The following is a 17,575-nucleotide window of genomic DNA, read 5'->3' as shown; positions in this document are numbered from 1 at the left end:
TAATATATAAAATATAATAATTTGCATTACAAATATTAATATATTATTAATATATTTTAAACCGCTAGCTTTTGACACACCGGTTTTCAGAAATGGTTGAAAAAAAGTATGTGAAAGAGAATATTTGATCACTCATAATTTTTAATTAGATAATTAGGGGCCAAGCACCGGAGGTGCGGTGGCACCTATTGTATCCGTTAGCGTATTCTTCTTCTTCCGCCGCAAGTCTATGGCAGCCCATAGAACCGCTTGCGGGAAAGTTGTATAATTTTGCACACTGATAGACGACAGTCCCAACATTAACCATAGCAAGTTTGGAGTCTCTAACTCAAGCTCTCTAGCGCCACCACTTGTCCAAACTTTCAAAAGATTTATGCTAATAACGTTTGAACCGTAAGCCACACAACAAAAATTCTTTTTTCCTCTGATTCCTTGGCTTATGCCGAGTCGAATGGACACCAAAATTCAAAAATCGTAAGGTTTAGTTTTTTCGCTATTCTCAATTGTTCGTAAAACCTACTTTTTCGAACTCGTCCTAGGCCGTTGCACCGATTGTCACAAAAATTGATCCAGATCATCTTCAGACCACGCTGGCAAAAAGTTATGGAATTCAAGTCGATTCGTCCAGCCGTTCACGAATAACACGCGAAAGAATTCTACGAAAAGCTAGCAAAAATCAATGTGAGGCTATATCTCCGTAACAGTTTGGCATATTGACACCAAACTTGGTGTGTGTTATAACAAGCATGACCTGAGGCTGACTGCAGTGTTTCGGTCCAGTGCCCCCTAGTGGTCAGGAGATACGAAAAATGGCTATTTTTCTTTATAACGTCTGAATGATTTGTCCAAAAATCACAAAACTGGTCTCTTTAGATTCAGTGTGTCATACCGAGTCGAACCATATCCAATTTTCCCATATCAGCCATTTTGGGTGTCGGCCATTTTGAATTTAGCTTTAAAATGCTGTATCTTGAGAACAGATTAGCGTATCGTTTCGACATTAATTACAAAAATGTTCGGCACCATGCCCTGAATGTACATAATTTTTGGGCCAGCGCCACCTTGTGGTCAAAAGTTATAAAGAAATTTACAAAAATGCTAATAACTTCAGCTTACATTAGCCTGTTGTAATGAAAGTGATCTCAATAGATTCCTTGGGTCAAGCCAAAAACATTGATACCCATTATTCCAATATTGGCCAAACATCCTGTCCGCCATTTTAATTAATATTGAAAACCTACTTTTTCGAACTCCTCCTAGACCGTTAGTCCGATTTTCACCAAATTTGGCTCAGATCATCTTCAGACCTTGCTGACAAAAAGTTATGGATTTCGTGTCGATATACGAAACGGTTTTCGTTAAGCACATCAACGAATTTGCTGGAAAGATGCCAAGCTACTTCTGAGGCTGTATCTCTGCAAATCTTTGAAATATTGACACCAAATTTTATATGTGCCATTGTCACATCACACTGACCACGTCACATCAATTTGGTAACAGTGCCACCTATTGGTCAGAAGTAATACATTCATTAAACATTAACAATGAAATTTCCAAAAATGCTAATAATTTCTGTTTGCATTAGCCTATAGTAATAAAACTGGTCTCAAAATATTCCTTGTGACATGCCGACAACATACATATCAATTATACCACACTTCGCTGAGCTTTCTTTTCCGCCATTTTGATTAATGTACAAAACCTACTTTTTCGAACTCCTCCTAGACCGTTAGTCCGATCTTCACCAAATTTGACTCAGATCATCTTCAGACTATGCGGGCAGAAAGATATGAATTTCGTGTCGATACACGAAACGGTTTTCGTTTAGCGCATCAACGAATTTGCTGGAAAGATGCCAAACTACATCTGAGGCTGTATCTCTGCAAAGCCTTGACATATTGACACCAAATTTTATATGTGCTATTGTCACCACACCCTGACCACGCCACAGCAATTCGGTAACAGCGCCACCTGCTGGTCAGAAGTAATACACCATTCATTAAACATTAATAATGAAATTTTCAAAAATGCTAATAACTTGTGATTGCATTAGCCTACTGTATTAAAACTGGTCTCAAAATATTCCTTGGGTCATGCTGACAAAATAGATACCAATTATACCACACTTCGCTGAACTTTCTTTTCCGCCATTTTGATTAATGTACAAAACATACTTTTTCAAACTCCTCCTAGACCGTTGGTCTGATTTTCACCAAATTTGATTCAAATCATCTTCAGACTGTGCTTACTAAAAGTTATGGATTTCGTGTCGATAGACAAAACCATTTTCGTACAGCGCCACTACAGATTTTAGGCTTGATGCCAAGATGATTCTGAGGCTGTATCTCTGTAAAGCTTTGGCATAATGACACCAAAATTTGTTTGTGTGTCATTGTCACCTCACACAGAACGCATCACATCAATTTGAAAACAGCACCACCTATTGGTCAAAAGTGATAAGCCATTCAATTATATTATTGGTTGTATTTATGATTTTTCAGCCATTTCAACTGATATCATCCTAAAAGGACTTTAGTTACTCATTGTTAGAGTCAGTCTGTTGCTCCTTGCCATGCTAAGCTCCTCATTCTGCCTCTGTTGTGCTTGGCCCCGCAATTGCTGCTTGCAGCTATATTTTAAATTATTTTTTAATGTCAATAATAGTTTAATGCTGATAATTGATTAAAAAAAAATAAAATTTAAAATATATAATACAATATGTACTGGTTGACCCATTTATATACAGTTTTAAAGTTTATACCTTTACTTGGGAAAGTGGTATTTTTCGAAACCGCCTCTAGAACTGTGTTTGTATTTGTCATGATGACAAATTTTATCTGATGTAAAGAGGTGCCATTTCCTTCATTCTGCACAGTTCTGCGATGGTGAGAGACCAGCTGTATGACTGTGTGTGTTCATGCATGTCTTTCTGAGGTGTGCACATCAGCATGAGTTGCAGGCTTGTTTGGGATTGTTTTTAGGGTGTGTTTGAGTACTCCTTTGGTGACAACCATTGTTAATGAGTTTGTACCATTCACACCCTGTTTTCCGAAATATAGTCAAACTGGAAAATGAACTACAGCATGTGCTCACAACAGTAGTTACAAACTCAAATGATTCATTCGTCTTGGCTTCTTTATACTTCTTTAAACCCAGTGAGAGTGCTATATGGGGTCCTTTTTAGGCATAAAGTACCTTAACAGGAATGCTTGTTCTCTATACAAACACACATTCACAGAAACCAAGGGTGATTTGTCAGATCTGTGGGTAGCACCCTTGAATATGTTTTATGATTTAAAGCATTTGGGTAAAACTGGCAGACACAGCATGTTTAATATGCACACATACTCTTGTAATGAGAGCGAACTGAGCACAGTCACTCTTACAGAGCGCTGTCTTGCTGGCAGGCATCAGAAGTAGGTTATTCATGCATTATAGATCCAGTTCTGGTCCTGCTCGGCTCTTCTTGTTGACAAGACAGGCTCACTGTTAGCTGCTCGGCCTTCTAACCGTGACCTCTCTATTCACGGGTTTACTTGTCCATGGAGGTGTCCTAGATTTGGCTTGTTAGATGGATAGTTTGTCAGGTGAAAATATATTTAGGACTCTCGGGAGTCTAGTTCACTGTATTGCACAATGCCTGGTTTAGCTTATTCACACTCAGGACATTGTCAACTACACCTGTATATGATTTTGGATATTTACTGATGCCTAGACATTGTTTTTACTGTTTTCTAAACCTGTAATCCTATGTATTAAAACTTTATTTAAATTATTAGATAAATGATTTTTGCCTGGCTTAATTATCTGCCAGCATAGATTTATATTATAGTAAAATACAGATTCATATTATAGTAAAAATATAATTTTATGTTATACTAAAATACAGTTTTTTTTTTTTTTTTTTGTCAATTAATTTTAATAATTTGTATTTATTTATTTAGACTAAACTTATTTAAACTGTTGACTTTTGCCACACCAGTTTTCATAAATGGTTAAAAAAATAAGTGAAGGTGAATATTTTATTAATCATAATTTTTAATTAAATTAAGCTTTAAATGGCTTTTTAATTAAAATGATAGTAAAATGCTAATAATTGTTTGTTTTTATTATAAAACAGTGCTATTATTATTACTAAAAACATTTTTTATTTAAAATTTCAATATATAAAAATAATTAATTGACATGTTCATTTAATATATAATAAAAAAATATATTTGTTTTACAAGTATTAAGATATTACTCATATATTTCAAACTGATTACTTTTGTTTCATAAATGGATGAAAAAAATAAGCAAAAGGGAAAATTTTATTATTCATAATTTTTAATTTAATTAAAATATAAATTAATTTTACATTTCTTTAAATTAAATTTAATGCTGGTAATATTAATTAAAATATTAAATTAAATATTAATATTAATTAATTATTATGATTAATTTAATATATAAAATTAAAAATATATTTGTTACAAATCTAAATATAATATATTATTATATTTTAAACTGATAACTTTTGACACACCAGTTTTCATAAATGGATGAAAAAATAAGTGAAAAAATGAATATTTAATTAATCATAACTTTTGAATTAAATTAAAAATTGTATTATTTTTTATTTAATTGATTCTTTTATTTTAATTATAAAATAATGCCATTATTACTAATAAAATATTTTATTTAAAATATTTAAATATATAAAATTTATTAAGATATATATATATATATATATATATATATATATATATATATATATTTATTATTATTGTTATTGTTATTTTAAAAATGTTGCATTTGATCCGTTTGTCCATTTTACTTGGATTGTTTGAACATTGAAGGCTTGTGTGCAGAATCGCCTTATTTGATGCAAAAATGCAGTACGTCTTTCTGCTAATCTGGTGACGTTGAATAGCTAAACTCAAGGCTGAATAAGTTTAGAAACCATTGAAGCATGTCTATTTATAGAGCTGCCTTTAAGCGCTGCCGGGCTGAAGCGAAAACTAGGTGCAAGAACCCAAACGTCTGTTTCTGATTTTATTGACTGACTGCACCTAATTACAGAGTAAAAGAAATGTGGTTTCGATGCATTCGCTGTTGAATCTTGTCTTCTGTGTGTGTGTGTGTGTGGTTACACTGTCAAAATAGCACTGAACGCACTGCACTGGGACCCCTGCTGGCTGTCCACTGGAAGTGGCGCTGATGTCCCACCGCAGGGCCTTCAAGGTCACCTGCGTCCATGCCTTTGCTCCAGTCATGCCTTATTCTGTTGAGGACACCCTCCAGCTGTGTGTGTGTGTTTTTCAGTATCAGCCTGAGGAAAGAGAAGGAGGCTACTCTCAAAGCTGCTAGGGAATTAGTACCACGCTAATGCCATGTCAACGCTGATTACCGAGACGCTGATTGTCCCACTGGCCAAGTCTGATCTGCTTAAGAGAGGCTTGTTAACCTGTGCTACTAAACAACACCTCACACTTTCACCCACTGCAACCCTTTCTCCTTGCCTTATCTGTTTGTCCAGCAGTTTGCTACAAGGCAAAGCCGGCTTGATATTTATTCAGTGCAGGCTGCTTTGGGACAGTCTGTGTGTGTGTTTATACATCTGAGCAGTGGCAGTACCTGGGAGAGTGTGTTAGTGTTAATAGTTTGTGTTAGTGATGTTTGCACACGCACCCTAGTGTGTTGAACATTATATGTTTGATAAATGAGCGTATATAAGCCTCTTGGGGGACGAGCTTTATGCCCCCCCACACACACAGCTGATTGTTGGTATAAGCACACGCTGTGCGCAAAGAGATAAATTGGAGCGAGTCAGCAGGGCTTTGCTTCCAACACACAAAGCGCTGAGAACATGCCATAAGCAAGGTCATACCAATCAATGCAGTATTAATTAAATTGAGTGTGTGCTTGTGTGTGTGTGTATTAGAGAGAGTATCTGAATGACCTTTTATATGGGGTCTGAGTTTGTGATGTCCCGCTTGACTGGGTGTTTGAGTCAGGATGGCTGACTGGGCACCAGTGGGTTGACCTACATTAATTTAAAATATTTTTGTGTAATATTTATAGGCATCTATCTAAACTCTAAACTTTTTTTTTTTTTTAGTAAAATGTAATAAATATATAAACCTGTTTTGTTGTATATATAGTGCATTTCTTACATATTCCACAAACTAAATTCTCTCTATATTTATGCGAACACAATTAGATATACATTTACAAAAAATAGATATATTATGTATATATAGTATATTTTACAAACTGTATACGCTACAAGTCAAAAGTTTTTGAACAGTAAGATTTTTAATGTTTTTAAAGAAGTCTCTTTTGCTCACCAGGCTTGCATTTATTCGATCCAATGTAGAGCAAAAACAGTACAATTTTGAAATATTTTTACTATTTTAAATAACTGTTTTCTATTTGAATGTATTTTAAAATGTAATTTATTCCTGTGATTTCAAAGCTGAATTTTTAGCATCATTACTCCAGTCACATGATCCTTCAGAAATCATTCTAAGATTCTTATTTGCTGCTCAGAAGAACAGCATTTAATTCAAAAAGAAATCTTTTGTAACATTATAAATGTCACTTTTGATCAATTTAAAGCATCCTTGCTAAATAAAATGATTGATTTTTATGAAAAAAAGTAAAAAAAAAAAAAAAACAACTGACTCTAAGATTTTGAGACACTGGTATAGTGTATGTCACAGAAGCTTATTTCTTCAGATAGATGCTGATCTTTGGATCTTCTCCATCAAAGAATCCTGAGGAAAAAAAAAAAAAAAAATATATATATATATATATGTCTGTATATATATATGTGTATATATATGTGTGTGTATATATATATATATATATATATATATATATATATATATATATATATATATATATATATATATATATACACATAATGTATGTGTGTGTGTGTGTGTGTTATATATGTATGCATGCAAAAACACAATTAGATATAAATACATTTTACAAAATACTTAGATTTTGAACTGTATATTCACTGTGATGACCGTGGTGACACTGAAACCTGACTTTTTCGTGTTTCTGTGTGTTTTCAGTGTCTCTTTACGAGGAGGGTGGTACACGAAAAGGAGGAGGAAACGACAGAAAGAGAAGAGGAAGATGACGAAGAGGAAGAAGAGGATAAGAGCTCCGACGAAGGCCTTCTGCTACAGGCGCATCACGCCATGGAGAGGATGGAGGAGTTCGTGCACAAGGTCAGACTCTCTTTGGTTTCACAGCTGAGACCCGGGTCGCACTTCGTAAACACAGATGTGCATTATCATTGAGTTTATATGTTAAGGGTCATACGGTCAGATTAAACACATGACATCAGCACACCTGACTCGAGCTGAGTGCTCACAGCTGCCTTTGTACGAGCCCGCCAACATCCCTGCCAAACCAGACGCCCATCTCCCGGCTCCGGCAACCTCTCATTTCAATCTTGTATTGAGAGTCTGCCATATGCAGAGGAACAGGAACTGAAAGGCGTTCTTTGTAGCATGTGCTCCAATGCTGAGCCCTGTTAACCGGCTCCAGTTTAGTTTGCTTTCCGAGCCCCTTCTGCTTTAAAGGCTCTTTCCTTCCTCTCTGCTCTCCCCCTGGGGAAGAAGCCAGAGCTCGGTGTGTCACAGAGCAAACACAGTACAAGATCCAATCAGTGCCATTCAGGTACAGAGTTTTGAAAGGAACACATCGAGGAAGACTTTAAAACCACATCCTGACAGACAAACGAAGGGCATGTCATGGGGTTGAGTCAATCAAACTAACTGACCTACTTTCATTTGTTGTTGTTTTTTTTTTTTTTTAAAAGTACGTTCTGATGCACACAGAGCTCGGAGCGGTTCACTCAGCAGATACATGTTCATAGACTCTTTGCCCTCGGCTGTTGTCACTGCGTGTGCTGTACTTATAGGTGTAATCCTGTGGTCACGCCTGTGACTGGCATGATTGCACAGGAGTGGTTTTCGTCAGCCTGATTTGGCAGCACGCTACTAAGAAACTGCAAAGCTGCTTCTCAGCAGTGTTACCACAGCTGGTAAAGAGAAACCAGGCAACCTAGTTTTAAGAGAACCACACAAAATAAAAAAATCCACATATATACACTGCTGTTCAAAAGTTTGGAATCTAAGATTTTAAATGTTTTTTTTTTCTTATGCTCATCAAGGCTGCATTTATTTGTTCAAAAATCCAGAAAAAACTGTAATATTGTGAAATAATATTTTAATGTAAAAGAACTGCTTTCTATTGAATATATTTTGAAATATAATTTATTCCTGTTATGCAATGCTGAACTTTCAGCATCATTACTTCAGTCTTCAGTGTCACATGATTCTTCAGAAATCATTCTAATATGCTGATTTATTATAAATGTGGAAAACAGTTGTGCTGCTTAATCTTTGTTGGAACCTGTGATACTTTTTTTAGGATTCTTGAATAAATAAAACATTTATAAGAACAGCATTTATGTAAAATAGAAATCTTTTGTAATGAACTACAGTTTAAAAGTATGTGGTCAGTAAATTTTTATTTTTAAAGAAATTACTACTTTTATTCACCAAGGATGTTTTAAAGTAATAAAAGTGTGATAGCAAAGACTTATATTGTTAAAGAAATGCTGTTCTTTTTAACTTTTTATTTATCAAAGAATCCTGAAATGAGAATCACAGGTTGCAAAACAAGTATTAAGCAGCACAACTGTTTCCAACATTGATAGTAAAAGTAACAAATCAGCATCGAATGATTTCTGAAGGATCATGTGACAGTGAAGACTGAACATTTAGCTTTGCGTCACAGGATTAAAATAGAAAAACATGATTTTAAAACACTAATAATATTTGACAATATGTGTTTTTCTGGATTTTTGATCAAGGCTAACATGCTTCTGTAGCACATGTTTTGAGCCTTAGAATTATTTCTGGCTCTCTGTATGTGTAATTTTTGCCTGTGCCTTAACTCATAATTACTGTAATACTTATCTCTTGCTCAGCCTCTCTTACATACACGGATGGACCGTGTAATTACTTTCTGAAGTCAAATGAGAGGGCTTTACTCATGTCAGCTAGTAATGCTGACCCAAGCTTGGTGTAATGATATGTCAAAGAGTAGCCAGATATGTCATCTTTTCAAAACTGCAGGGTTGCTTTTGAGATCTTAGTGATGTTTTTAATTTTGTGTCTTAGATGTGGGAGGGCAGATGGCGTGTTATTCCACACGACGTCCTCCCTGATTGGCTGAAGGATAATGATTTCCTGCTGCATGGGCACCGGCCGCCCATGCCCTCCTTTAGAGCATGTTTTAGGAGCATCTTCAGAATCCATACAGAGACGGGCAACATTTGGACACATCTACTGGGTATGGCAAACAAACCTACACACTAATAAGCATTGCAATTTATTTGTCATTAAATGGAAAAATAAAATAAAAGCTATTTTATAGAGAATTTATATATATAATTTAATGTACATGTATAAAAAAAAATGTAAATTTATTTTAAATTTATTGTTTAATATATATAAAGTTTAAATGGTTATATATAAGTAAATATATAAATATAAAATTTCAATGTTATTTTATATTTATTTAAGATATATAAAATTAATATTTATTATTTAATATGTATAAAAATGTTTTGTTTTAACTTAATATATATACAATTTTAATGTATATCTAAAATATAAATATATTTTGCATTTAGTATTTAATATATATAAAAGTAATATTTATTATTTTATATTTGTAGAAACAATTTCTATTTATTTAATATATAAAATTTAAATTTCTGATGTATACATCTAAAATGTAAATGTATTATTTATGTATTTATTATTTAATGTGTAAAAATTGATTTATTTTCTATTTAATATATATAATTAATATTTATTTAATATACATATATTTAATATGTATAAAAAAGTACATTTTATATTTAATATATAAAATTTAATATTTATATATATATATATATATAATGTATATATTTAAGAGAAATGTTATTTATGCACATTTGTAATAAAATATTATATAAAATTATAAATATACATGGAAAATTTCTTACATATATACATTTGTATTTATATATACAAAATAATTACACAGCACACACATATATTAGGCAAACTCAAACATATTTTATTTGACAGCCTTAATATATATAATTTATGTTAATAAAAATATATGTAAAACATTTCAATAATTACATTAAAACAAAAACATTTCTGCGTGCTGTACTGCCACCTAGTGGAGAAATGTGATCGTTCTTCACATAACATGAATATAGGGGATGGTGTAAGGTCATGCTACACATAATAGACTGTGCATGTAGGTAATGGTATTGATTGTGAGGAGAGGCTAATGTGCAGCTATTGATCTTCTCCACCTTTGGACTCGTGGTGTGACTGAGCCATAATAGACAAAGCAGATGTTTGATGTTGGTCTACTATTAACCGCTAGCTTTCTGATGTGCTTTGAGTTCACTCTGAATTCGATTTTACTCTTTGTACATTTATTGATTTATTGCATTGACCTGTAGATGGAAGCTGGCCTCTGTATAACTCTGCCTTAAATGATGATTAGCATTTATGAGGTTATTGAGATGCATCTGTAGCACACACATACATGTAACCAGTGTTTCCCATGTGTCTACAGGCTGCCTGTTCTTTCTCTGTCTGGGCATTGTGTACATGTTCAGGCCCAATATGTCGTTCGTGGCCCCATTCCAGGAGAAGATTGTCATCGGCGCGTTCTTCCTGGGAGCCATTCTCTGCCTGTCCTTCTCCTGGCTCTTTCACACAGTCTACTGCCATTCGGAGGGGGTGTCCCGCGTTTTCTCAAAGTAAGCACCTGCAACGCTCACTGTATATAGTGCTATGGCCATTTGTAACTTGAATGTGCAGGGCTTAGAGGTAATTTTAACTGTACAAAACGGGTTATGCTGCTTGATATTGCTAACTGGTATGTCTCATATTATTTTAGTGGATTTATCATAATTTTATTATGACAAATTATACACGCTGGTTCATCCCCCTTTTTTTTCCAATGTGGAAGTAAGCTGTTTTCTGGTAATGTGTTGGGCTTCCGGTTCATTAGCGCTATAAGGAAGTAAATAGAAGAACAACAAAATGCAGTAAACACTAAAACATTTTGCACTACAAACCAGTGTGTTCATAATGAAGATAATACATTAAAATAATATAGTAAGACACACCAATTTGCAATACCAAGCAGCAAAACAGCTGTTTTGTACAGCTAAAAACAACTGGAAACAGACGAGACCGGAAAGCCAGACGCATTAAATTTACAAATGGCTGCATTTATGAGAACAATCAGGTGGATAGCAGAAATAGTTTATTATTTAATAAACTATTAAACTATTAAAGCAAAAATAGTAAATTATTTAATTAATATTTTTCTCTTAACCTCCTTTCTCTTATTCTTTCCCATCACAAATTAATTCTGGAAAATAACTGTTTTTCACTAAAGTTAGTCAAGGAAGTTAATAAATTTTTTTTTAAATGTCTTTAAGTTGCTCTTTAAGTTTAATATATTTAAAAGTTGAATTGTTAAATGTTATTATTTAAAGTATTACTTTTTCATTTAAATTTAATTATTTAATTTTAGTATATTTAAAATTATTTTAAAAATTACTAAATTATTTAATTAATATTTATCTCTTAACCTCCTTTCTCTTGTTCTTTCATACAAGATAATTCTATTACTTTTAACAAACCTTAAAGTCAATGTTTATAAACCTTTTTAAAATGTCTTTAAATTGCTCTGTTTAATCTATTTAAAAATGTTTAATTGTTAAAATTATTAATTTTAATTTTTAATTTAAATAATTAAACTATTTAATTTTAGTATATTTAAAATAATTTTTAAAATCATTAAATTATTTAAGATTATTTTCTTAAACTCCTTTTTCTTGTTCTTTCCTATCACAGATTAATTCTGTAAAATTATATTATTTTTAACAAAAGTTGAAGTAAAAATATATATTTTTTTTAAATTTATTTTAATTTGAGTATATAAAAAAAAAACTATATATATAAAATTAATTTTTTTCTCTTTCATTCCTATCACAGGTTAGACTATTCGGGCATTGCGTTCCTGATCATGGGCAGTTTTGTACCGTGGCTGTATTACTCCTTCTACTGCTCCCCTCAGCCCTGTTTCATATACCTGATAGTGGTGTGTATCCTGGGGGTCGCTGCCATCACCGTCTCACAGTGTGACTTCTTCGCCACGCCACAGTATCGTGGAGTCAGGGCTGGTAAGACACTGTCTAGCTCTGTCCACTTTAGTGTTTAACGGGAGTTCAAATGATCATTAATTACTCACCCTCATGTCATTCCAAACCTGTATGACCTTCCTTCATGTTCAAAACACAAAATAAGATATTTTTGATGAAAGTTTTCTGACCCTGCATAGACAGCAACACAACTGACAGAGTAATTAATGACAGAATTTTCATTTTTAGGTGAACTATCCCTTCATTTTTGAGTTCTAAAAATGTCTAATACTAGAATGTACAAGTTAAATGAATACCTGTCTTGTCTTCTGTGTCTCAGGTGTGTTTGTAGGTCTGGGCCTCAGTGGAGTTGTCCCAACGCTGCACTTTATGATTGCAGAGGGCTTCCTGAAGGCCACCACCATAGGTCAAATGGGCTGGCTGTTCCTCATGGCCGTCCTGTACATCACTGGAGCCTGCCTGTACGCCGCACGCATCCCAGAGAGATTCTTCCCCGGCAAGTGTGACATCTGGGTGAGTCGATGTCCTGAAAAATCACGTTAACAATCCAAACTAGTGTCTTATTACAAATCTAATCCGTACCTTATTATTTTGCAGTTCCACTCCCATCAGCTGTTCCATATCCTGGTGGTGGCAGGCGCTTTTGTGCACTTCCATGGCGTGTCCAACCTGCAGGAGTTTCGTTACACGGCCGGCGGAGGCTGTGCGGAGGAGGGTGGCTCGTGAGCCTCGTATCCGGCGGTGCCTGAAACGCACCACTAGAGGGAGACGAAGTTCCTCTTACCTTTGCCGCCAACAAGTGTTCCTCCTGCCCATGAGGGGTAAATCTAAGAGGACAGCACTGAACGACAAAGTTACCCACCTTTATTATTTTTCTTATTATTTTTTGTTTTCGGTTTGTTCTCTGTTTTGCCCCCTTGAATAAAATGCATCATGGGATAAGGTGGACACAGGTTGAGGATGGCAATTTGTGTTTCCTAAGATCATACATTAAGAAAGAGGAGCTTTTTGGCTTGGTCTATTGCTGTTTGATGGTCTATTGCTGTTTTTTCTTTGTACAAGAAAAAGCTCAAAAACAAACACAAAAAAAAATTGCAAATGTGTGACCGTTTCTTGGGGTGGGCAGTTAGCCGTTTTAAACTTTTTCATGTAAATAAGATTTCTAAAATTTGGGTTATATAGATTTGTACGAAAACAAAGTTCTAAAATGTTTTTTAAAAAAAAATACATCATTATATCATTATATTGTTTAATGGAGGTAAAAGAGAGAACGTGCTATTCCAGTGGAAGTCAGAAGCAGCCAGTCAGACGCCTAGGTGTTCTGTTATCCTAAGCACAGATGTTAAGAGCTAAAAACGCACCTGTAGGCCAGTGGGACGCCCTGCACACGATGGAGCCGTCAGGATTCAGCACTCACGTACTCCGCAGGCCTTCATATCGCTGTCGGTGCTGTTTCCTTCGACACAGAAGGCCGGTTTCTCCATCTTCTGATAATTTCTCTCTTTCGCTCTGTTCTCGTTTTATTCATCTTGTGAATGTTGACTCAACCTGGTTTGGAAAAAAAAAGAAAAAAGAATCGATGAAAGACTCGCTGTTGCAAAGTACACAAAATCATACTTGAGCAGTGCAAGGATGCATTTGTTGTGTAATGTTCTGTGTTCACCATCTGTACGTGATATAATTTATTAAAAGAGTTTTCATGGAAAAATTACAACAAGCTGTAATATTCCACATTTAAACGAGCAATGTTTGTTTTCTCAGAGATTTTTACATGCATTGATATTTATTTTAATTTTAAAATAAATTAAAAAAATTAAACTTTCATGACAGTTGTGGTTTGTTTTTCTTTAATTGCTACTGTGTTAAACTGGTTGCAACACTTAAATCACAATAGACGTTTTCCTAGTTCAAAACTGCCAATAAGTGTAGTCGTTTTTACAATTCCTGTTGCCTGATTAATTAATTAGTCATGTGACAATTTCAGCTCATGTGATTGGCTCAAAGAAACCTGGCAGAAAATTGATACACCTGGAAATGTCCTACTAATAAGTGGTTATGCTTTACCCACATCACTTTTACACAACCTATAAAACGAATGCCTGGTATTAAATAAGTAACTTGCATGAAGCAGATATTAGTTCTACATTGTTTCACTATAAGCTCTATCATTAGTATTAAAGATCACTATTCTCATGAATATAAATAACATCACAAAAACAGATTCATGATGTATACGCTTATATCTATTTTGAACATTTTTAACAGAAAAAGTTATGGTCTGCAGCTTTAAAATAACTGATACATCACTTTTAAAGTAGTCACATGCTATTAACTCATTTTGTTGATTAAATTTACTCACCTTCTAGCCTAGGCAGTTAGCCATTTGAATGTTTTTATATAGTTTTGTGCAAAAATGAATTTATAAATAGTTCGTATAAAATTATTATTATTATTATTGTGTCATGGTTTAACAGAGGTAATAGAGAGAATGTGTTATTACAGGGAAAATAATCCGTTTGGTCTCAGTCGGAATGCCAGATGCCATGTGTTCTGTTATCCTATTAGTACAGATGTTAAGAGCCAAAACTCACCTGTAGACCAGTGGGACGCCCAACACCCAATGGAGCCAAGAAGATTCAGCACTATGTGCCTGTGGATATCAAGTGCATCTGCATTAATGAATAAAAAAGTTGCACAGAGAGAAATCTTTTGTTTTTGTCATAAAGCATATGTTTTTGGAGGAACGATTCGGATTTGATTTAATACATGAAATGTTTCAATATTTGGTTTACTGTAAGGATTTCTCGTTAATGATTGTATGTTTGGTTCTGACTGACATCTGAGACTTTGTGGTTTGTTAATAAATTGTTTAACCCCCTTTCCAAAATCGCTTCGGATTTCACAGACTCAGTGGTGCAGAGGATAAATCTTTACCTTTCAAACTTAAAGTCCTAAATTTAAATCTCACAGTTACAATCATTTTTTTATCATATAAAACAAAGCTCTAAATAACACCCCATCCAAAAGACCCAAAAAGTCCACAGACTCAGTGGCACAGAAGATAAATCCTTGCATCTTAATCTTGGAGTCCTGAGTTTAAATCCTAAAGTTACAAACATATTTTTATCATATAAAACAAAGCTCTCAATAAAGTCCACAGACTCAATGGCACAGAAGATAAAACACCACATCTTCATCTTGGAGTCCCAAGTTCAAATCGCATAGTTGCTGAAATTTCTCATCGTACAAAACTAAGATCTCAATAACACCCCATCCAAAACACCCAAGAAACCCACAGACTCAGTGGGGCAAAAGATAAATCTTTGCATCTTAATCTTGGAGTCCTGAGTTTAAATCCTAAAGTTACAAACATATTTTTATCATATAAAACAAAGCTCTCAATAAAGTCCACAGACTCAATGGCACAGAAGATAAAACACCACATCTTCATCTTGGAGTCCCAAGTTCAAATCCCACAGTTACTGAAATTTCTCATCATACAAAACTAAGATCTCACTAACACCCCATCCAAAATGCCCAAAAAAATCCACAGGCACAGAAGCTAAAACTATGCATCTTAATCCTGGAGTATCCAGTTCAAATCCCACAGTTGTTAAAATATTTCATCAAAATACAAGCAATAACACCCCATCCAAAAACCCTCAGACTCAGCTGGCGCAGAAGATAAATCTTTGTATCTTAAGTTTAGATGTTCTAGAGTTCAAACCTCACAAATGCTAAAAATTTTTAATCATACAAAACTCAAATCTCAATAACACCCCATCCAAAACACCCAAAAATCCAACAGACTCAGTGGCGCAGAAGATAAATCTTTGCATCTTGATTTTAGAGTCCTGAGTTCAAACCTCACAAATGCTAATACATTTTTAATCATACAAAACTCAAATCTCAATAACACCCCATCCAAAACACCCAAAAATCCAACAGACTCAGTGGCGCAGAAGATAAATCTTTGCATCTTGATTTTAGAGTCCTGAGTTCAAACCTCACAAATGCTAAACATTTTTCATCATACAAAACTAAAATCTCAATAACACCCCATCCAAAACAGCCAAAAACCCAGTGGACTCAGTGGTGCAGAAGATAAATCTTTGTGTCTTAATTTTAGAGTCCTGAGTTCAAACCCCACAAATGCTAAAAATTTTTCATCATACAAAACTAAGATCTCAATAACACCCCATCCAAAACACCCAAAAATCCAACAGACTCAGTGGCGCAGAAGATAAATCTTTGCATCTTGATTTAAGAGTCCTGAGTTCAAACCTCACAAATGCTAGAAGAAAAAAAAAAAATTTTTAATCATGCAAAACTAAGATCTCAATAACACCCCATCCAAAACAACCAAAAATTCAACAGACTCAGTGGCGCAGAAGATAAATCTTCGCATCTTAATTTTGGAGTCCTGAGTTCAAATCCCACACTCCTTAAAGTTTTTCTTCACATAAAAGCCATTATATACAACAAAAGTGCCACAAACACAAACCTAAATGTGAAAGCTACGATGGGTTAGTGGTTAAACACGTGTATTGGTGGATACAGCTGTGATAGAGACATGGGTTCAAACCCCACCACACACAGAGAGACTCCGTTAGAGCTTTAACTGGTTTATTGTAAAATCACAGGTCACATATAGATGAATAGACAAATATAAGTTCCTGCGCATGCCGCAACAAGAGAACTGTGGCACACAGGTAAGAGCGCTGCCTCATGGTTCAGAGGCTGCTGGTTCAATTCCAGCAATCTCACTAAGATATGTGTGAGTAAAGACACTCTGTGTCTAAAGTTTGTTGTAAAATCACATTCAGCTGAGTAGTGAAATATAAGTTCCAGTACAAATTGAGACAAGTGATCTGTAGCTCACCGGTAAGAGCGCTGCCTCATGGTTCAGAGGTTGTTGGTTCGATTCCAGCCAGATCGCTGTGAGTGTTGTGTGAATGAAGGGACGGGGATGATTCGGGTCCCCCCCCGAGCCCCGGCACGATGTCCAGCAGGGGTTATGCTGCTTTTCACACTGAAAAAAATTAGCTGTATAAAAATTTGAACCACCGTCCCTTCCCCACCCATTTAGGTTACCATCATTTGCTTTCTAGAGGGGTGGCCCCCACAAAAAGAAAACGATGGTAACCTACAACAACAAAATACAAACAAAAGCCTTACCTGTCCAAGAGGAGATGTCCATCACGTCCATCCACACGTCCCAGAAACTGTGTGTGGTCCAAACACATCCCGCTTCTGTAGGGAAAACAGAAATAAACAGAAATAAATAATAACATTGGACAATATTAAGTACACAAT

At 34.7% G+C, this 17,575-nt stretch overlaps 1 protein-coding gene and 2 long non-coding RNA genes across 4 annotated transcripts in view; 1 reads left to right on the top strand and 2 right to left on the bottom strand.

Moving 5' to 3' along the window:
• adipor2 (adiponectin receptor 2) overlaps positions 1-14,081 on the top strand; it is a 33,782-nt gene extending 19,701 nt beyond the window's left edge. For both annotated transcript variants that reach the window (XM_051107427.1, XM_051107428.1), the window contains exons 3-8: positions 7,068-7,226; positions 9,192-9,363; positions 10,657-10,843; positions 12,093-12,280; positions 12,579-12,772; positions 12,857-14,081. In XM_051107427.1, coding sequence (XP_050963384.1) covers positions 7,068-7,226; positions 9,192-9,363; positions 10,657-10,843; positions 12,093-12,280; positions 12,579-12,772; positions 12,857-12,985 — 1,029 coding nt within the window. In that variant the 3' untranslated portion in view covers positions 12,986-14,081. The remainder of the gene's footprint in view (positions 1-7,067; positions 7,227-9,191; positions 9,364-10,656; positions 10,844-12,092; positions 12,281-12,578; positions 12,773-12,856) is intronic.
• Positions 12,196-12,672, bottom strand: LOC127163911 (uncharacterized). Its single transcript, XR_007827555.1, has 2 exons — positions 12,556-12,672; positions 12,196-12,379 (listed from the first exon to the last, which is right to left on the bottom strand). It is a non-coding gene; the product is annotated as an uncharacterized LOC127163911 (long non-coding RNA).
• Positions 14,082-14,848: 767 nt separating the features above from the next.
• LOC127163910 (uncharacterized) lies at positions 14,849-17,516 on the bottom strand. Its single transcript, XR_007827554.1, has 3 exons — positions 17,438-17,516; positions 17,142-17,291; positions 14,849-14,909 (listed from the first exon to the last, which is right to left on the bottom strand). It is a non-coding gene; the product is annotated as an uncharacterized LOC127163910 (long non-coding RNA).
• Positions 17,517-17,575: the final 59 nt, after the last annotated feature.

This window comes from Labeo rohita, chromosome 4 (assembly GCF_022985175.1).
Source record: "Labeo rohita strain BAU-BD-2019 chromosome 4, IGBB_LRoh.1.0, whole genome shotgun sequence".
Classification (NCBI taxonomy): Eukaryota; Metazoa; Chordata; class Actinopteri; order Cypriniformes; family Cyprinidae; genus Labeo; species Labeo rohita.
Note: the sequence above shows the minus strand (reverse complement) of the source record. Positions and strands in the feature narration are given on the sequence as shown.